The sequence below is a fragment of the Panthera leo genome, chromosome E2, assembly GCF_018350215.1.
Source record: "Panthera leo isolate Ple1 chromosome E2, P.leo_Ple1_pat1.1, whole genome shotgun sequence".
In the NCBI taxonomy this organism is placed as follows: Eukaryota; Metazoa; Chordata; class Mammalia; order Carnivora; family Felidae; genus Panthera; species Panthera leo.
This window is the reverse complement of record NC_056693.1, coordinates 6,034,795-6,057,106: the sequence shown is the minus strand read 5'-3', so window position 1 is coordinate 6,057,106 and position 22,312 is coordinate 6,034,795. Positions and strand designations below refer to the sequence as shown.

The 22,312-nt window shown below is 39.4% G+C and overlaps 1 protein-coding gene across 1 annotated transcript; it reads left to right on the top strand.

Moving 5' to 3' along the window:
* Positions 1-4,453: 4,453 nt before the first annotated feature.
* Positions 4,454-21,831, top strand: LOC122209062 (zinc finger protein 677-like). Its single transcript, XM_042920674.1, is given in 8 exon segments — positions 4,454-5,099; positions 5,199-5,323; positions 5,894-6,004; positions 9,320-9,388; positions 15,073-15,226; positions 19,961-21,599; positions 21,601-21,634; positions 21,636-21,831. Coding segments are annotated over 5 exon segments (1,938 nt in total). The 5' UTR covers positions 4,454-5,099; positions 5,199-5,323; positions 5,894-6,004; positions 9,320-9,373; the 3' UTR covers positions 21,732-21,831.
* Positions 21,832-22,312: the final 481 nt, after the last annotated feature.

Sequence of the window (22,312 nt, the reverse complement as noted above, 5' to 3'; positions counted from 1 at the left end):
CAAAAATAAATTCCTTAATTTTTTGCTCTTTGAAACCATCGGTTACAATGTTAACTTTTTCATAAAGGACCTTTCCTAATTTCATGAAGATTATCTCACAGATCAAGAGACTACAGAGATTTGCAGTAGAGACACATTTACTGTTTCCATTAAGCACATCACACTCAAGTTACAGAAGAACACATTTCAGCAATTCCCATTCAGTCATGCTATTCATGCTGTGAACCAGGTATTTTAATTAGTTCCATCACACTCATTATCACACACACATGCCTTTAGAGAAATCACATTATTGCTCCCGAAAATGTCTCTGTGACTCTTGCTCACGTTATTGAATGGCAGATTAATTTTGAAATTATAATCTTTTTAAAATTTTTTTTAATGTTTATTTATTTTAGAGACAGATAGAACACAGCTGGACCTTTCCCAACTAGACAAACTCTTTGTCTTGCTCATAGACGAACACTAGAGATATTCCACTAAGGCCAGAAAACCACACTAAAAAACGTACATGGTCACCTGTTCTATTAATTTGTCATTGTATTGGGGGGTTAGCCAGGGCCATTTAAAATGCCCTAAGAATTAGAAACAAAGATGCAGAACTATGTTTGTATATGATTCAAGTATACATCCCAAAACACAAAGGAACTGATAGAAAATCCAGTATTAAAAATAATTCAGTAAGCTAATAGGACATAATACTGACATACAAAAACAATAGCCTTTTTGTACATAGGCTAGTATTTTTTATTTTTTTATTAAAAACATTTTTTTAATGTTTATTTATTTTTGAGAGAGAGAGAGAGAGAGAGAGAGAGAGAGAGAGGCAGATTGAGAGGGAGACACAGAATCCGAAGCAGGCTCCAGGCTCCAAGTTTTCAACACAGAGCCCAATGCGGGGCTTGAACCTACACACTGTGAGATCATGACCTGAGCCCAAGATGGACGCTTAACCGACTGAGCCAACCAGGCCCCCATGTACACAGGATATGTTTATACAATAGCCTAGGTGCAATAAAGACACATTTATGAGTTATTAAGAAGGTTATTAAGAAAGTGTAACATAAGATGAAATAGGGGCACATGCGTGGCTCAATTGGTTAAGCATCTGACTCTTGATTTCATCTCAGGTTGTAATCCCAGGGTCATGGGATCAAGCCTCCTGTCTGGTGCTGCACTGAGTGTGGAGCTCGCTTGGGATTCTCTCTCTCTCTCTCTCTCTCTCTCTCTCTCTCTCTCTCTCCCCCTCTTTCTCTCTCTCCACCTGCCTCTATCCCCCACTCTCTCTCTAAAATAAACAAATAAATAAATAGCTTTAAAAAATAAATGAAATAAACTAGCCAGTAATGAAACTAACAAAAATGTGTAAAGCCTATATGGGGGAAAAAATTAAACATTCCTGAAATATATGAAAATAGAAATAAATGAATATAAATTCATGTCATGTTCTTGGGTAGAAAAAGTCAATGTTATAAAAAGGTCAATTCTCCTTAACCTAATTTATGAATTTAATTTGATCCTGATATAGTTTTTTAAATATATTGACATAGGTTTTCGAACTAGCAATGTTACTGCAAAAATCTTACAGAATAATGAATAAAAATATTCACAAAAACTTAAAAAAATCAATATGGATATCCTTATGAGATGTTTATTTATAAACAGATTATGAGATCAGTGAAGCTAAAAATTCAGAAGTATGCCAAAGTGCATAAGAAAAGTTAATAACCAGCATAAACTAAAGTGGGGATAACATCATTAATGCTTGGTATTTGGGAAATGGGAATTCCTATCAAAATGACAATAAATGTTCTTTTTTGTTTTTTAAAATTTTTTCTTAAGTTCATTTATTTTTGAGGGAGAGGCAGAGGCAGTGTGTGAGCAGGGGAGGGTCAGAGAGAGAGGGAGACACAGAATCCAAAGCAGGATCCAGGCTCCGAGCTGTCAGCACAGATCCCAACGCAGGGCTCAAACCCAGAAACCATGAGATCATGACCTAAGCCAATGTTGGACGCTTAACCAACTGAGCCACCCAGGTGCCCCGAAAATAAATGTTTTTATTCTTCACATCCTACAGCGGGATAAAGGTCAAACAAAAGAGAAGTCTATATGGTAAAAAATAATTAAAAATGATTAAATACCTTCCTAAGACCTGCTTCTCAAGCACCTGACTGTAGCCAACCTCTAGCTCATCATCATTAAAGACGTTGCTCAGCAACACTTCTGGCTTGAAAAATATCTTCGTTGAGTTTTGATGCATATTTGTTTTGTATGTTCTGAGTGGCCACTGGTGTATCCATTGGCATCACCTGCTTCTTGAGTGTCTTCCGGGACACCACGATTGGCCCCAGGAACTCCAAGATGATAGAACTTAAAATAAAAGCTCTGTGCACCTCTCTAACAATCAGCTGCTGGATCCTCACTGTGGGGGTAAATACCACTTTCTCTCTTCTTGTGACTGACAATGAACAGTGGAAACATCACAAAGAAATTTGACCAGGGGGTGCTGAATAACAAGATCACACAATCACCTACTTTTAACCTTCCTTTGCCCTACTTTTAACCTTCCTTCCTGTGGGCCATTTGGGATTCATGACCTGGACCAGCATCTCCATAGTTTTCCACGTCTTAAGATACAAGCAGTGGGTCCAGCACATTCACAGGACAACATCTCCAGAATTTCCCCAGAGGTGAGGGCTACCCAAGGCATCCTTGTCTTGATAAGCACCTTTGTATCGTTTTAAGCTCTCTCTTCCACCTTTTCATTTCATTTGGCTCTTTCTGAAAATCCCAGTTGGTGGGTGCAGAACCCCTCTACCCTAATCACTCCATGGTTTTTTTTAACAATCAGCCCTTCTGTTCTCTGGAGCCCTGACCTTATTGTGTCCAGGGTCGTTTCTGCATGCTACAGAAGGCATACACAACTCTCTAAAATGACAAGATACCTATAAACTATTGTAAACTGTTAAGGAATGTGTAGTCATGTGTTCATTCACTCCTTGCAGAGATTTAAGTACTGGAGGGGGCAGTCACTTAATAGGGTGTGAAAAACAAATCCAGCCAGCACCACCTTCAGGATTTCCACAGGAAAACAGAAGAGGAGCTATTAACTTGCATATTTCCTATTGAAGATTATTAACAGTATATATGATGCTGCTGAAAATGTGAAAACCTAGTTTTACAATTTGCTTGTATTATTCACATAAAGAACAGACATGTCTCTGGAAATATTTCAAAACCACCATTTCATCAGTACTAGGAAAAGTTAAGTATCTCTGAAAGAGTACACCTTTTACAAGCCTCCTCATCTGCACTTGTTACCAAGCATTCAGAAACAGAAAACAAAAAGATCTAATTTTCCGGGTACCTGGATGACTCAGTGGCTGACCCTCAGACTCTTGCTTTTGGCTGAGGTCAGGATCTCAGGGTTTGTGAGATCCAGCCGAGTTGGGGGGGCGGGGGAGGGGACAGAGGGCTCTGCTCAGAGCCGGCTTGGGATTGTAGATCTAGCTCACTGCCCCTCCCCGCTTGCTCTCCCTCCCGTGCTCTCTCTCAAAATAAATACATTTTTAAAAATCTAATTTTCAAGGAAAAAAAAATCCTTCCAAAATAACCGAGAACAAAGATTTAAAAAAATTAAAATTGCAATGAAATTTGGCAATTAAGGGCTTAAGCAAATACAGGTGCCATGTGGTAGGTTTCAAAGACGTTTGGATTTGTAATTCATCTCGAGAGGTGTGGATTCGAATATCAAATCTAAAGAAAAAGACATTAATGAACACTTATAGAGGCAAAAATGTTCCTTTAAAGCAACTTGCCAGCTTTTCGCTCCCACAGCCCAGGGCGGAAAGCAGTCCAGCAAGTAGAGAGAAGTGACAATTCAGTGAAAAGCTCTGATGGGGAGTTAATACCAAACTGCACATTCTCCACAAAACGGTTTTGCATTTCGCAATGTAGCGTCCATCACCGACACTGACCACCCCGGCTTTTGCTGCATTAAACAAAGAGCTGTAACTGTCCGCATCTCAGTCGACCCACTAGGACCCCCAGCCCCAGGTCCCCGCGCTGCTCCGCCTCCCCAGCTGGAGGCGCGTCTACACTGCTTGCTACAAATGTTTCCCCCGGCATCGTGTTGAATTTGTCAAATACCGCCGCTCCCAACAGAAGCGGCCCACCCTTCCCTAACCTTGTGCCCAGCCTGGCTCCAAACGACACCAGCGGGATTGGGAGGAATCCAAAAGCAGAACCTGAAACCGCGGGGCAGGAAAGACAAACAGGACTGACAGACACCAGGAAGCAGACACTGCGCAGGGGAGGACACTGTACGCCCAGGCCCCGCCTAAACCCGCCGCGTCATAGACGCGCCTCGGCCCCGCCCAGCGGCTCGCGCTTGCGCACTTTCCTGCAGACCCGGAACTGGATCGCCCGGAGCAACCAGCGCGCTCGGGTGAGTGAGTCTCCATTTTCCAGGTTTACACCAGGGGCCGTGCTCCTAAAGCCCCGCCTCCACATCCAGGTTTCGGGGTCTCCTGGAAGGTAAAATCCTTGCACTTACTCGTCCCGTTCACCTCTCGCGGCGTGGCTATAAGACGTTCAGATCCCAGTCGCTCGGGGCGGGTCCCAGGCGTCTGCATCGTTTCCGTTTAAAATCGCTCTGAGGCAGGTACGGGCCCAGCCTTTCTGTCTCTGGCCCTTGCAGACCCCGATCGCCCTGACAGTCGCTTTCCTGCTCAGAACCTTTCTCTGACTCCCGAGTCTCCCCCCTGCCGTCCACCCCCAGCCGCGTCGGGCACAGTCGTCACTAGGGAGGTGGATGCAGGCCCTTCGCCCCGCCGCAGGGAGGGCAGAGTGGGGACAGAGATGGCAGGGAAAGACGCAGAAATCTGCGGAGTTAGAAGGCCATCATAAAGTGTGGGGAGAAAGAACGGCGGGGATTGAAACAGAGGCCGTAATAGAGTGGGGTCAGACTGTTGGAGGAGGAATAGTGAGGCAGGGACCCAGAAATGGACAAAAGGACAGAAGAGAAACAAGGACACAGAGACGTATACAGAGAAGAAAACACGTAGTGGTCTCAGACAAAGCACAGGACCCAAACCCAGGTGAGTACTGCATTGATTGGATATGGGGATATTAAGTTGTGAAGTACTGATTTGTGGCTTTATGACCTCATTAATCTAAAATTTGGTGAATTGTTCCAGTTATACAGAAGAGATTGAGAGTTGTGAACCCTGATGTTTGAGGCATCTGCTCTTTCTAAGCATTGCATCAGAAGATCAATTCCATTTGCAACCCCTACTCATCTAGAGGGCAGAGGACTAGCTCAGTGAGTTAACCAGGGAAGACTTTCTATAACCACATGGTGCTTTTTACAATGGCCATCATTAACAGTACTGTTTGTCTCTCTCCCTTTTTTCTGTGGCTCATGGTATTCTTTGGTGTATCCTCACACTTGTTTTGGCTTTAATCTCAGAATCCATTGGATATCTTTTTAATTTCCAAATTATTTTCCCTCTGAATTTTATTGTTCAGATTATGAATTTTATATACTTTGTACTCTATCATATGTTGGAACCATTCTTTGATTTCTTTATAATATTTCCTTACACATCTGTTAAGGATGTGGATAATCTTTAACACTCAAAACGTGTTCAGGCAGTTAATTTAATATTCAACAGTTCTCTTTTTCCCTTAAGTGATCTTTTACATTACTGAGTTCCAAGCTGAAGTCTCCAACTAATTACACGATCCCCTCAAGTCCCCTTTGTGTTTTCTGTACACATGTTGAAAGGTGGTCTGGATTGATGTGGAACTTTGTTCCAGCAGAGCCCATCTGTTCATAATACAGATTGCTCAGAGCTCATACCCACAGATGACCCTTTTTCATGTTTTCCAGGACTTGTAACTATTTGTAATTTCATACAGCTTTTCTGGAAAAGAGGAATTAAATGTTTGGGTTTGATCAAACCCATGAAAGAGAAGCCTCTCTTGTTCGGGAATATGAAAGGTAATCTGGAATTAGGACCAACACTTTTTTTTTTTTTTTTTTTTAATTTACATCCCAGTTAGCATGTAGTGCAATAATGATTTCAGGAGCAAAATCCAGTGACTCATCCCCTACATATAAAACCCAGTGAACATACCAAGAAGTGTCCTTAACGCCCCTTATCCATTTAGCTCATCCTCCCACCCAGCACCCTTCCAGCAACCCTCAGTTTGTTCTCTGTATTTAAGAGTCTTTATGTTTTGTCTCCCTCCCTGTTTGTACATTATTTTTGCTTCCCTTCCCTTATGTTCATCTGTTTTGTGTCATAAATTCCACATATGAGTGAAGTCGTATGTTGTATGTGTTACTCTCACTGCTAATTTCACTTAGCATGATACACTCTAGTCCATCCATATTGTTGCAAATGGCAGGATTGCATTCTTTTCGATTGCCAAGTTAATACTCCACTTATATATATACATATAATACTTGTATATACATATATATATACATATATACTTGTGTGTGTGTGTGTATATATATATGTATGTATGTATGTATGTATGTATGTATGTATATATACACATATATATGTATATACCACATCTTCTTTATCCATTATTCAGTCGATGGACATTTGGGCTGTTTTCATTCTTTGGCTATTGTCAATAGTGCTGCTTTAAACATTGGGGTGCATGTCCCCCTTCGAAGCCACACATCTGTATCCCTTGGATAAATACGTAGTACTGCAAGTGCTGGGTCATTGGGTAGTTCTATTTTTAATTTTTTAAGGAACCTCCATACTTTTTCCAGAGTGGCTGCACCCATTTGCATTCCCACCAGCAGTGCAAAAGAGATCCTCTTTCTCCGCGTCCTCGCCAACATCTGTCGTTGCCTGAGTTGTTACTGTTAGCCATTCTGATAGGTGTGAGGTGGTATCTCATTGTGGTTTTGATTTGTATCTCCCTGATGGTGAGTGAAGTTGAGCATTTTTTCATGTGTCGGTTGGCCATCTGGATGTCTTCTTTGGAAAAGTGTCTATTCATGTCTTCATTTCTTCACTGGATTGTTTTTTGGGTGCTGAGTTTGAGAAGTTCCCTATAGATTTTGGATACTAATCCTTTATCTGATATGCCATTTGCAAATATCTTCCCTCATTCCGCTGTTTGCCTTTTAGTTTTGCTGATTGTTTCCTTCGCTGTGCAGAAGCTTTTTATTTTGATGAGGTCCCAATAGTTCATTTTTGTTTTTGTTTTTCTTGCCTCTGGAGACATGTTGAGTAAGAAGTTGCTGCGGCCAGGTCAAAGAGGTTTTGGCCTGCTTTCTCCTCGAGGATGTTGATGGCTTCCTGTCTTACATTTAGGTCTTTCATCCATTTTGAATTTATTTTTGTGTATGGTGTAAGAAAGTGGTCCAGATTTCTTCTGCATGTCACTGTCCAGTTTTCCCAGCTCCACTTGCTGAAGAGACTGTCTTTATTCCATTGGATATTCTTTCCTGCTTTGTCACAAAGATTAGTTGGCCATATGTTTGTGGGTCCATTTCTGGGTTCTCTATTCTGTTCCATTGATATGTGGGTCTGTTTTTGTGCTAGTTCCATACTGTCTTGCTGATTACAGCTTTGTAACACAGCTTACAGTGTTACAGCTTACAGTCCGGAAATGTGATATTTGCAGCTTTGGTTTTCTTTTTCAGGATTGCTTTGGTTATTTGGGGTCTTTTGTGGTTTCATACAAATTGTAGGATTGTTTTTTCTAGCTCTGTGAAGAATGCTGGTATTATTTTGATAGGGATTGCATTGAATATGTAGATTGCCTTGGGTAGTATTTACATTTTAACAATATTTGTTCTTCCAATCCATGAGTGTGGAATATTTTTCCTTTTTTTTTTTTTTTGGTGTCTTCAGTTTCTTTCGTAAGCTTTCTATAGTTTTCAGGGTATTGATTTTTCACCTCTTGGGTTAGGTTTATTCCTAGGTATTTTATGGGTTTTGGGGCAGTTGTAAATGGGATCGATTCCTTGATTTCTCTTTCTGCTGCTTCATGATTGGTGTATAGAAATGCAATTAGGGGCACCTGGGTGGCTCAGTCCGTTAAGTGTCTGACTTCAGTTCAGGTCATGATCTCACTGTTTTTGAGTTTGAGCCCTGCGTCGGGCTCTGTGCTGACAGCTCAGAGCTTGGAGCCTACTTCGGATTCTATGTCTCCCTCTCTCTCTGTCCCTCCCTTCCTCATGCTCTGCCTCTCTCTCTGTCTCTAAAATAAACATTAAAAAAAAAAGAAATGCAATTGATTTCTGTGCATTAATTTTATATCCTGAGACTTTGCTGAATTCATGGATCAGTTCTAGCAGTTTTTTGGTGGAATCTTTGGGATTTCCATATAAAGTACAAGCCATCTGCAAAGAGTGAAAGTTTGACTTCCTCCTTGCTGATTAGGATGCCAGGACAAGCCCTTTCTGCTTAAAGCTATCCAGGCCATCATTTCAGAATTTACTTACACCCAGTTCTGCTCACTCAACTCAAACTTCTTAAGGGTAACTTGGTAAAATTACTCCCCTTCTGAGCCCCAGTGTACCTACCTGTAACATGGAGACGACAGACCAAAAATTCTGAACCTGAGCTAATAAGATCCCTGAAATGATTTTCAAAGTTGGGTGTGTTTTTGTGTTGGCAGTTTTCTGGATGAGGGTATGCAGTTATCATTAGAGTTTACAATGTGACCCATTTCCAAAAATAATAAAAACCACTTAGAAAGAGGCAGAATAGTCTTAGAGAGAGAGACATGCCTCTGTCAGCTCCACCCTCTCTGTGTGTCTTAGCTATATCTTAAAAATTTGTGTCATCTTTTGACATTAAACCTTCTCATGGCTTCCCATCACCATGAGGACAAAGATCTAAACTCAGAGTGTAGTAACCAGGGAGCTTTGGAGCTCAGGTGGCTCTTAAGACTTGTTCCAAATTGATGGCATGGACAAGCTTCTGTGTCCTCCATCAACCATTCATTGGATGCTGGCTTCCTAGGGAGGAGCCAAGAACTTGAATGAGGGAGTTCCCTTAGGCTGAGTGCCAGGTAGACAAGACAATGCAGTTTCAGTGGAGTGTGTACGTTTCAGCAGGAGGGGAGGGCTTTCTGAAGAAATGCTTGACAAATGCACTTGTTGGACTCCATATAGGAGTTTATTCTCCCTGAATCCCTTCTGTTGCGGTGGGCAGCAAAGGTCTGTCTTTCTCCCATAGTAAGGTGCTCTCTGTATGCATACTCTATATGCATACTATGGCAGAGGAAGAGGATATCTTGATTCTAAACATTAAACAACATACTTTTTGTCACACAGTATAACCTTACCTGAGAAGGAAGACCAGAAGAAGAGGGGGGAAAAAAAGGAGGAATGGCTCTTTTCCAGGTAAAAGTCATATTTTTTGATGATTGTTCTTCCTAAAATGTCACATTTTGAACTCATTAATCTTCTCCGTCTCAGAGTTGTCCTGCCTACGGTGTTTACTCACACCCAGGGCCTTCTCCCAGTCTCCTCTCATCTCCATGCAGATTCCATCTCACTGTGACCCAGTGACATGGAACTTGGGAAGAGGCTCCTTTTAGGTGGTTATCCTGTGAAGGAGTTTCTTCGCAGGCAAGAACTAGAGATGGGGGAAGTGGGCTGTCGTGTCCTTGAGGTTGGGCAGTTGGATTCTTCAGAGACTCCTTCTAGATGCCCATTCAGCTCATATAAATAAACCAGGATTAAAGAGATTACATACTAAGTAATATATTAATGCTCACAAGTACTTGAGAAACCCTGGAAAATAAGACTGACGGGGAAATTTGCTTTGATTTTACAAATGCCTTTTGACGTTAAACGAGGGAATCAGTGTGCTTCTGACTCCCAAATATTAATACTTTGGAATAGAATGGGAAGTTCAAAGTATGGATAAGGAATAGAGAGTTTTGTTTTGTTAACACAATTAGTTTTAAAATGTAGAATCAACCTACTTTTCTAACAGTAAGTGTTTTTTTATTTATAGCACATCCATCTCATAAAGACCATGTGTGGTGTTCTTTCAGGAACTCTTATGCCGTAGATCTTTTAAATAAAAATGTTTATAACTTAGCCTGACATAGGACCAGAACTTTCTGTCATCAGAGAGGCTGGCGCTCAATTTTCATTTTACTAATAATTGTTAAATTTTTTTTTGTATTAAACCCCTCTAGTATATATTTTTGTGGTTCAGTTCCATACAGTGGTACATCTTAGAAACTAATAAGTAAAATAACCATTCCCTCTCACATCTTTCACCATCACGGATTGTCTTCATCAGGAACTGATGTTCTCTTTAGTGCAAATCTTCTAAAAATGTATTTACATATTGTAATGTGATTTTAGAAAATATTCTTCACTAAATGTTTTATCATCATATTTTACTCTGCAAATTGAAATATTTACATACCATATGTCTTGAAGTTGTTCTCATGTTAGTAAACGTAGAGATAACTGCTTTTTTAGATCCTCATTGGAGCATTCACTAAATGAAGAAACATGGGTCCTTTACAATTTCTTACTGTTTCAAAGAATGCCAGGTGGTGGCTTCTCAGCAGGCTGACTTCACTACAGACATCTAAGTGTATCTTAAAATTGTTATGGGGTGCCTGGTTGGCTAGGTCGATAAGGTGTCCGACTTGGGCTCAGGTCATGACCTCATGGTTAATGAATAAGAGGTCCACGTGGGGCTCTGTGCTGACAGGTCAGAGCCTAGAGCCTACTTCGGATTCTGTGTCTCCCTCTCTCTGCCCCTCCCCTGCTCACATTCTTTCTCTCAAAAACCAATAAACATTTAAAAAAAAAAGAAAAAAGAAAAGATTGTACAGCTTAAGCAGGATTACCAGGTTAATGATAGTCTTTCTGAGGAGGCACAGACGTTCCACTTACTAAATAAAGATTTTAAATCAACTGTCTTGAACATCCTCAGCTAAAGGAAAACATGGAAAACATCTAAGAAGTAGGAGAATAATGTTTCAACAAATAGAAAATATCAGTAAACAGACAGATGAAATAGAAAGGGATGGGATAGTTATTCTGGAGTTAAAGTATAATAGCCAAAATTCAAAATTCACTAGAGGGTGAATGGACAATAGACGGACAATAAGAATAAAGAATCAGTGAACCTAAACATAAGTTAACTGAAATTATCAGGTGTAAGCAGAAGAAAGGGAGAAAAAGAATAAAAGGGAAAAAAAGAAGAAAAATGACTGGAGACTAAGAAATCTTCAAACACTATCAAGAATACTGATATACATGTAATAGGAGTCCTAGAAGGATAAGACAAAGAAAGGGCAGAAAGAATATTTGAAGAAATAAGAGTTGAAAACCTCCCCAATATGTCAAAACAACCTACACATCCAAAAAACTCAATTAACTTCAAGTATGACAAATGCATGGAGATCCCTGGCAAGCACATAATCAGTCAGCTTTTTATTTTTTTACTAAAAAAAAATTTTTTTAACGTTTATTTATTTTTGAGACAGAGAGAGACAAAGCATGAACAGGGGAGGGTCAGAGAGAGAGGGAGACACAGAATCTGAAACAGGCTCCAGGCTCTGAGCTGTCAGCACAGAGCCCGACGCGGGGCTCGAACTCACGGACCGCGAGATCATGACCTGAGCCGAAGTCGGCTGCTTAACTGACTGAGCCACCCAGGCGCCTCAATCAGTCAGCTTTTTAAAAAAAATTTTTAATGTTTATTTTATTTTTGGGAGAGAGAGAGAGAGAGAGAGAGACAGAGCACGAGTGGGGGAGGGGCAGAGAGAGAGGAAGACACAGAATCGAAAGTAGACTCCAGGTTCTGAGCTGTCAGCACAGAGCCCGATGTGGGGCTCGAACCCACAAACCATGAGATCATGACCTGAGTCAAAGTTGGAAGCTTAACCAACTGAGCCACCCAGGCGCCCCAATGCTCGCTTTAAATACACAAATAGGTTGCAAGTGGAAGGATGGAAAAAGACATTCCTTGCAGATAATCATGAAACCTACCTGAGTAGCTATACACATATCAGACCAAACAGACTTTAAGTTGCAAAATTGCTACTAAAGATGTTGAAGGACATTCTATATTGAAAAAAGAGTCAGTCCATCACGAAGATAAAACAACTATAAATGATATGTATATAACAGCAAAGCCCCCAATTTTTTGAAGCAAAAGAAGAGTTCTATAACAGAGGGAGACCTCAGTGTTCCCTTTTTAATAATGGACAGAACCGCCAGACATCAGTAATAGAGGACTGTGCAACACTAAACCAGCTAAACTCAGCAGACATATATAGAACACTCCACCCACCAAAAACATTGCACTCAAAATTAGGAATAGAAGGGAACCTGATCAGTCCGAAAAAGGATATTATAAGAATTCCATAGCTAACATCATACTCATTGGTGAACAACTGAAAACTTCCCCCTAATATCAAGAACAAAACAAGTATGCCCCATTGTGCCACCACATATCAACACTGTATGGGAAACTTTAATTAGAGAAAATACAGAGGATAAATAAAATGTGTCAGAATTGGAAAAGAAATCAAATGATCTCCATTCATAGTGTACATGATCTTATATTTAGAAATAAGAATCCTCAGAAAGACAGTTACCATATGTTTTCACTCATATGTGGATCCTGAGAAACTTAACAGAGAACCATGGGGGGGGGGGGGTTGTTAGAGAGAGGGAGGCAAACCATGAGACTTAAATACTGAGAACAAATTGAGGGTTGGTGGGGGGTGGGGGAGAGGGGAAAGTGGGTGATGGGCATTGAGGAGGGCACCTTTTGGGATGAGCACTGGGTGTTGTATGGAAACCAAACTGACAATAAATTATATTTTATATAAAAAAAAAAGAAATAAGAATCCTCAAACTATTAGAATGAATTCACTGAAGTTACAGAATACAATATCAACACTGAAAATTCAGGTTGTGTTTCTGTACGGGAGCAATCAACAAATGGACAGTAAGTAAACAGTTCCATTTAGAAGAGCAAGAAAACAAATGGGAATAAATTTAACCAAGGAAATGGAAGATTTACACACTGAAATTTCATACAAAGTCGTTGAGGAAAATTAAAGAAAACCTAAACAAATGTCAAGATATCTTGTGCTTGTGGCTTAGAAGACCTTAAAATGGCAGTACTCCCCAGAGCAATATAAAGGGTAATGCAGTCCTTAGAACACCCCAACAGCATGTTTTGCCCAAATGGGAAACCTGGTTCTAAAACTCACATAGAATTGGTAAGGACACCAAATAACGAAAATAAATATGAGAAAGAACAATATTGGAAGACTTAGAATTCTTGACATCAAACCTGACTACAATAACTTTGAGTAATCAAAACTATAATTCTAGCAGAGGCTAGAAATACAGATCAAAATGATAGAATTGAGCATCCACAAGTAAACCCATATGTCTGCAATCCATTCCCTTTTACAAGTCTGCCAAAAACAGTGGAAAAAAGAATAGTCTCTTTAATGGTACTGGAACAACTGGATATCCTTGTGTCAATGAAACTGAAACTACCTCCTACCATATAAGTAAATAAATTCAGAATTAATCAAAAGACTACAGGTAAGAGCTAAAACTATAAAAGTCTTAGATGAAAACATAGAGGTAACTCTTCATGACCTTAGTGTTGGCAGTGGATTTTTATATATGATACCAATAGCAAAAGAGAAAATGACTAAGTAGATAAATTGGTATTCGTCACAGTCATGTCTGTGCACTGAGACATTATCACGTGAGTGAAACAGTCTACCAAATGGGAGGAAATAATTTGCAAATCACAAATCTACTAAGGGTGCAGAACCTAGAAATATATGAAGAACTTCTCTACAACTCAACAACCAAAATACAAAGAGCCCAATTTGCAAAATAGTCAAAGTATTTTAATAGACATTTCTCCATAGAAGATATACAAATGAAACAAGCACAAGAAGAGGTGTTCAATGAAAGTAGTCATTAGTAAGATGCAAAGTCAAAACCAAATGAGTTATCATTTCATACCCACTAGGATGACTATTGTAAAACAACAACAACAACAAAAAATAAGTGTTGGTAAAGATGTAAAGATTCTAATTAGAATCATGACACACTGCTGTTAAGCTATTGTAGCTGCTGCAGAAAACAGTGTGGCCAATTCTCAAAATATTAAACCATGTGACCCAGTAATTCCACTCCTAGGTACATAACCAAAAGAACTGAAAACAAATATTCAAACTTACTTGTACTTGAAAGTTCATAGCAACTTATTAACATCAGGCAAAGGTGGTAACAAGCAAATGCCCATCAGCAGTTGAGTGAATATGGTCTAGTCCTGCTATGGAATACTCTGCAGGCAGAAGAAAGGAAATGTACCACTGATACATACTATATTCATACCATGATACATCATGGATGAACCCCAAACATTATTCTAAGTGAAAGAAGGCAGATGCAAACGGTCACATTTTTGATGCCATTCCATTCACATAAAAAGATCCAAAATCAGTAAATCCAGAGACAAAGCATTAGTGGTTGTCAGGGACTGGGCAATAGGAAGCACCTGCTTAATGGGTAAAGGATTTCCTTTGGGGCTGATAAAAATGTTTTCTATCTAGACAGAGGTGAGGTTTATGCAACATTGTGAATGCACTGTCACTGAATGGTACTTTATTTTTTTATTTAAAAAAAAAATTTTTTTTTAACATTTATTTATTTTTGAGACAGAGAGAGACAGAGCATGAACGGGGGAGGGTCAGAGAGAGGGAGACACAGAATCTGAAACAGGCTCCAGGCTCTGAGTTGTCAGCACAGAGCCCGACGCGGGGCTCGAACCCATGGACCGTGAGATCATGACCTGAGCCGAAGTCGGCCGCTTAACCAACTGAGCCACCCAGGCGCCCCTGAATGGTACTTTAAAATGGCTAATTTTATGTTAACTGTATCTCTTCAAAATTATCTTACACAAATCAAAGAATACTCACTCTAGCCAAGTCCATCTTTACACATCCCTAATTTTGTGTCAAATAAGAACACTTTCCCTGTCCACTTGGTGAAATGTGTTTTCCTTTCAGGGGCGGTTGACATTCAGGGACATAGCCATAGAGTTCTCTCAGGAGGAGTGGGAGTGCCTGGACCCCGCTCAGAGGGCCTTGTACAGGGACGTGATGTTGGAGAACTACAGGAACCTGGTCTCCCTGGGTGAGGATAACTTCTCTCCAGAAGTTGGTAATTAACTTTTTATGTCTTTGCATTTTCTATTGAGAGCCCCTGACGTGATCATAAGAGTTTCAAATTCCTATTCTTAAGAGAATGATTGCAGCTGTTTTGATTGAGAATGGAAAGGCATCATAATGTGGCAAATGGACTCTTAACTTCCCTTTCCTTCAGAAGTTCTGCACTCCTGCTTGTTTAGGTGGTTGCAGAACATTAGTCAGAAAACCTTGTGGGAGGGAAATGGTGATGACGAGCACTGGGTATTATATGTTACATGAATCACTAAATTCTACTGAAACCCATACTATACTGTTTATTAACTAACTAGAATTTAAATAACCATCTAGAAGTCTGGGGAATAGGATGTAAAAACCCTTAAAGTCTTAGTAAGTCCAATTTCACTGACATCATTAAAGATAAGGCTCAGAGACAATAAAGTTACTTAAAGTTGGGGAAAGAAAAGGAAACCTTATGGTGAATTTTTTAAAATATCTGATTCTGTGGTCTTACCCTTGTGCTTTTGGTTCAGTACTTCTTGGAAAGAACCAGATCTCTGCATACCTAAAATAATCCTTAAGCATTCAGGCACTCAGTTGACTACTTTTTGAAATATGTTTCTACACCCACATATACTGAATGTCCTTTCTTTGTTGAACAACAAGCTGGGAATGTATTCTGGAAGAGCAAAGCAGATCTGTTTTTCTTTATAAATGGAAATCTCTTCTTGAGCTGAATATCATCTCCATTTTCGAAGCAGGGAAAGAGCCCTGGACTGTGGAATGTGACCTGAATATTTGGGGAAATCCAGACAGGTGGGAATGTATTGGAGATGTGAGCACAAGTCAGAGCTTAGAGGGGCACAGAGTAAATGGCTCCAGTAAATACTGTTTGGGAAGGGTCTGTGGGAAAATACAAGTTCATTCCTTATGAGCTTTCAAAGAAAAGCCTCCCTCACCCCCCACCCCCACACTTCTCATTCTGTTATTCAGATGTGTAAATCAAATGTGTACACATCTAAACTCCCACTGTTAGGACCTACAACGCTGTTACCTGGCCCCTCTGACCATACTGGTGCCATGGTTTGAGAGGGACTGGGATGGCTGTCCCTAAGGAATCTTTTCCCTGATCTCTCTTGGTTCTCATTCCATACAGGTCAGAGCTGAGGCCTCTATAGTGCAGACCCCAGGACCTGTTCATTTTCCATTTCTATTTTGTGTCCTAGAGAGAACTTCTCAGGAGACAAACAAAATGTAGTATCTGTCTAATAAAAGTAGAGCTAAAGTTTATCTCTTTCTTTCCTGGGCCATCCTGGCTTCTTAGGGTCGGGCCATTGTGCATTAATTAGGAAGAAGTCATGATGTAGATAATTCCAAAAAGTGAAAATCCAAAATTAGATGTAGTTAAAATACAGCACAGTTTACTGACATCTCTAGTTAGCTTTTCTGTCGGAAAAACATGTATCATTCCACAGATGTTTATTGCATTCCTGATATACGGAAAGCACCATATTAATAAATTTGGGTGGTGTTTTGTTTAGGTTGTTTTAAGAACTAAAGAGGCAGCAGCAAGTTTTGATGTTAAGTAATCTCTGCACCCATTTTGGGGTTTGAACTCACCACCACAAGGTCAAGGGTTGCATGCTCTACCAAATGAGCCAGCTAGGCATCCCTCTTTTTTTTTTCTTAACCTTTTGATCCCTTCACCCATTTCTGCCACTGTCCCCTCAACTTCCTGCCTGTAGTAACCACCAATCTGTTCTCTGTATCTACTAAGAGAGGTGGTTTTGTTAAGATTCCACATATAAGAGAAATCATACTGTATTGGTCTTTGACTCATTCCTCTTAGCATAATGTCCTCAAGGTCCATCCATGTTGTCACAAATGGCAAGATTCTTTCTTTTTTATGGCTGGATAATATTGTGTTATATATACACAACTTTATCCATTCACCCATCAATGGACACTTAGATTGTATCTGTATCTCAACTACTATAAATAGTGCTGCAGTGAACATCAGAACGCTTCTTTTTGAGTTAGTATTTTTGTTTTCTTCAGATAAATACTCAGAAGTAGAATTGGTGGATCACACAGTTCTCTTGGCTATACCATTTCATCTCCCACCAACACTGCACAAATTCCCCACCCTGTCACCAATGCTTGTTATTCTTGTCTTTTTAATAACTGCCATTCTAATAGGTGTGAAATGATACCTCATTGTAGTTTTGATTTGCATTTCCCTGGTGATGAATGACGTTGAACATCTTTTCATGGTCCTGTTGGCCACCTCTAGGTCTTTGTAAAATGTCTATTCAGCTCTTCTGCCCATTTCTTAAATTGGATCATTTGAGCATTTTTGGGCTGTGTTGGATTATTAGTCCCTTATCAGATACATCATTTGCTAATTTTACATTTTGTTGAAAAAGTGTTTCCTTTGCTGTGCAGACACTTTTTAGTTTGATGTAGTCCCACTTATTTTTGCTCTTGTTTTTTCTTTTGGCGTCAAGAGTCAAAAAAACAAAAAAATTGCCCAGACCTGTGTCAAGGAGCTTCTTACCCTCTATTTTTTCTTCTAGGAGTTTTATGGTTTCAGGTCTTAGATTTAGTCTTTAATCCATTCTGAGTTAATTTTTGTGTATGGTGTCAGTCAGTGGTCCAGTTTCACGCTTTTGCCTCTGGCTGTCCCGTTTTCCCAAACCATCAATTGAAGAGATTGTACTTTCCCCCATTGTACAGTCATGTCTTCTTTGTTGTAAATTAATTGACCATGTGTGTGAGTTTATTTCTAGGCTCCTGTTCTGTTGATCTGTGTATCTATTTTTATGCTAATACCATACTGTTTTAATTACCACAGCTTTGTAATCAGGGAGTTTGAAATTGGGAATGTGATTCCTGTAGCTTCGTTCTTCTCTCTCAAGATGATTTAGCATTTGGGTTCTTTTGTGGTTCCATACAAATACAGGATTTTTCTATTTTGTGTGTAGGTTTTTAAGTGGATGTAAATTTTCAACTTATTTTTGTAAATACCAAAGAGTATGACTGCTAGACAACATTTAGTAGTATGTTTAATTCTGTAAGAAACTTGCAGTCTTCCAAAGTGGCATACCATTTTGCATTCCCACCAGCAGTGAATGAGAGTTCTTACTGCTATATATCCCCACTAGTATTCAGTGTTAGTGTTCTGGATTTTGGCCATTCCCATACATGTGGAGTGACAGATCATTGTTATAACACACATTGTCTTCAACTAAATCTATGGCATTCTTTAAGCCGAGATTTTATGATATCTTGAGAACATACTTTTTTTGTGGTTTTTTAAAGTTACTGCCTTTGTCACAGAAATAACATGAAATTGATTTGCCATAGCTTTTTACATAATAATACATTATTTTGGGGCACCTGGATGGATCAGTCAGTTTAGCATCTGACTCTGGATTTGGGCTCAGGTCATGATCTCACAGTTCAAGAGTTTGAGCTCTGCACTGGGCTCTGTGCTGACAGTGTGGAGCCTGTTTGGGATTCTCTCTCTCTGCCCCTCCCCCACTCTCCCTCTTACTCTAAGTAAATAAACTTTAAAAAATAATTCTTGTATGTGTCTCCTGGAACATGTATATATTAAATAGTTCTGTTGAGTACCTAGAAATGGAATTCATGGGCTATTCAGTTTGATACTTTTCAGAACAAATGCTGAAACAGATGTCAGTCTACACTCTTCCTGTAACACCATACTGTCTCCTTTTTGATCTTTTCCACTTTCACCTCATACCAATACTATACATTCTTACAGGATGAGTCCGTATTATGCCTGTTGCTAAATCAGTTCCTTTCACCAAGGTCAGGCGTTTAACTTACAACACAACCATGTTCCCATAAATGTGCAAGCACAAGCACGGTCGCCACATGGCCTGAAACTCCTTGGGCTTCACTCTTGCTTTTCTGAATCCAAGTCCTGGCCTTTCCTCAGATTTTTGATTGAGCTAAGAAACTATACTGGTATCTCCAGGTATATTAATTTTGAGCACCAAAGCACCTAAGTTTCCACATGTCCTGCCCCTCCCCACACTGTAGAAAAACCCCTATTCATACAGAGTACAAATTGCTGATGACTGCAACTTGATCTGGTGTTTAATAATGATGTGTGTTTAATAATGTATGAGGATATGATGAAAAGAACACGACACTATTATAAGAAACCTGTGTATTACAATCTAAAAATCGATAGATCTAGCAGGTTAAGTTAGTAATCACAGTTACACAAAATAACAGTCTCTGGAGTTCTAAAGAATTCTTCCTTGAAAACTAAAGACAGAATTTACATTCCATAAGGAACACACAGTAGGAGAAATCAAAGATATGTTGAGAATCACTGAATTATGAAATAACAGCTTGAGATAAATACATTTTTATAAAGATTAGGAATTAAGGAAGATAAACATCTCTATGATTTCATGCACAGTTATATAATAGCCAGTGTATAGATGAGCTCTGTAATCATGAAGTATCATTTCATTATCCAGTTATATGGCCAAAAAATATGGATAGTGTATAATGTGTGTTTGGAAAAATTACCTTAAAATCAGAGAAATTATTAATATGGAAAAATTTATAAAAAGCAAACTTAAAAACATTGATTATTACAATAGTGTTTGAAGACCATCCTTGAAAAACTTACTGTGTTCAGTATAAAGTATTTGGTTGTGTAATTATGTAATTCAGTATAAAATATTTACCTTACAACTCTCTTTAATAGGAATCCCTTCCGATGGATTTGCAATCAAGGAATTATCACCAACAGAGGATATTAATAAAGGAGAATTTTACCACTTAGTGATATTGGAGAGAAATGGAAATCATGGAATCAAGGATTTTGATCTCCAGGAAGTCTGGGAAGATATGCATGAGTTTGAAAGTCAGTGGGGATATGATACAAGAAATTATAAAGTGCCTTTGACCCATAACAAAACTCTCATTTGTAGAAAAGACCAGCAACTTAATCAGTCCTCAGTTACTCTTCCTGAAAAGCAGAGTGTTTCTGTAAGAAATAATACATACCAGTATCTCATGGGTGGTGAGCCATTTATAAGGACTTTGTTAAAACTAGACAATAACAGAATTGGTGCTGGAAACCAGTACGTAAACTGCTTGGAAAATAGAATTGGATTAAGTTTGCAGGCACATCGGGCTGAACTGCAGAGATTTCACAGTGAGGAGAAAATGTATGAATGTAATCCAACTGAGAAGTCTGTCAGCAATGGTTCCTCAGTCTCACCACTTCAAGGAATTCCTCCCAGTACCAAAAACTTTTGGAATAAATCTAGGAAGATTTCAAAATACCCTTTATTACCTGCACAATACAGGAGAGGTTATGCTAGAGGAAAATCTTATAAATGTAATGACTGTGGGAAGGCTTTTAGCAAAAGCTCAAATCTCATGAGTCATGAGAGAATTCATTGTGGACAGAGACCTTACAAATGTAATGACTGTGGCAAAGCCTTTACAGACCGTTCAAATCTTACTCGACATAAGAAAATCCACACTGGAGAGAAACCTTACAAATGTAACGAGTGTGGCAAAGCGTTTACCCAATGTGCAAACCTTACTAGGCATCAGAAAATACACACTGGAGAGAAACCACACAAATGTAACGTGTGTGACAAGGCTTTTAACCAAAGTTCAAGCCTTATGGCACATCGGAGAATTCATACGGGAGAAAAACCTTATAAATGTAGTAAGTGTGATAAGGCTTTTATCAAACGTTCAGACCTTTGGGGTCATGAGAGAACTCATACTGGAGAGAAACCTTACAAATGTAACGAGTGTGGCAAAGCCTTTGCTGAGCGTTCAAATCTTACTCAACATAGAAAAATCCATACTGGAGAGAAACCTTACACATGTAATGAGTGTGGCAAAGCATTTACCCAATTTGCATCCATTACTAGGCATCAGAAAATACACACTGGAGAGAAACCACACAAATGTAATGTGTGTGACAAGGATTTTATCCAAAGTTCAAACCTTATGGCACATCAGAGAATTCATACAGGAGAGAAACCTTATAAATGTAGTAAGTGTGATAAGGCTTTTATCAAACGTTCAGACCTTTGGGGTCATGAGAGAACTCATACTGGAGAGAAACCTTACAAATGTAATGAGTGTGGCAAAGCATTTACCCATTTTGCAACCCTTAATACACACCGGAAAATACACACTGGAGAGAAACCACACAAATGTAATGTGTGTGACAAGGATTTCATCCGAAGTTCAAGCCTTACGAGACATCGAAGAATTCATACGAGAGAAAAACCTTATAAATGTAATAAATGTGATAAGGCTTATATCAAACATTCAGACCTTTGGTGTCATGAGAGAATGCATATTGGAGAGAAACCAATGTCATGAGTGTAGCAAAGCCTCTAGTGGAATGATCACATCTTACTCAGCATAAGAAAATCCATACTGGAGAGAAACCTTATAAATGTAATGAGTGTGGCAAAGCTTTTGCCCAATTGCAAAACTTATGAGGCATCAGAAAACACATCATGAAAAGAAACACAGTAAACCTAATATGTGTGGTGGTGCATTTATTCAAAGCTTCAGCTTTGGGGTCATCAAAGAACTCCCGGTAGAAAGAAAACTTGCAAATAAAGTGAGCAAGTGTTCAAGCTGTACTCAGCATCACAGATTCCATCAAGGAGAGTTAACATATGAAACTAATGTACGTGGCAAAACTTGTAACCATGGCTCACACCTCACCTGGTATCAGAATGTAAATCTCCGAACCATACAAATGGAATGTATGGCAAGGCTTATACAAGGTTATACCTTGGGGAACATAATTTTTTCTAGAGAGAAACCTTACAAATGTAATGAGTGTGATCAGCTTTATAAAAGTGTACAACTTTGGGATGGAGGGTAAAAATAAGTGAATGGGATTAAGAGGTACAGACTTCCAAGAATAATAATAAAAAAAAATGTACAACTTTTGGTCCTGAAAGAATTTACAACAGGGGCGCCTGGGTGGCGCAGTCGGTTAAGCGTCCGACTTCAGCCAGGTCGCAATCTCGCGGTCCGTGAGATCGAGCCCCGCGTCGGGCTCTGGGCT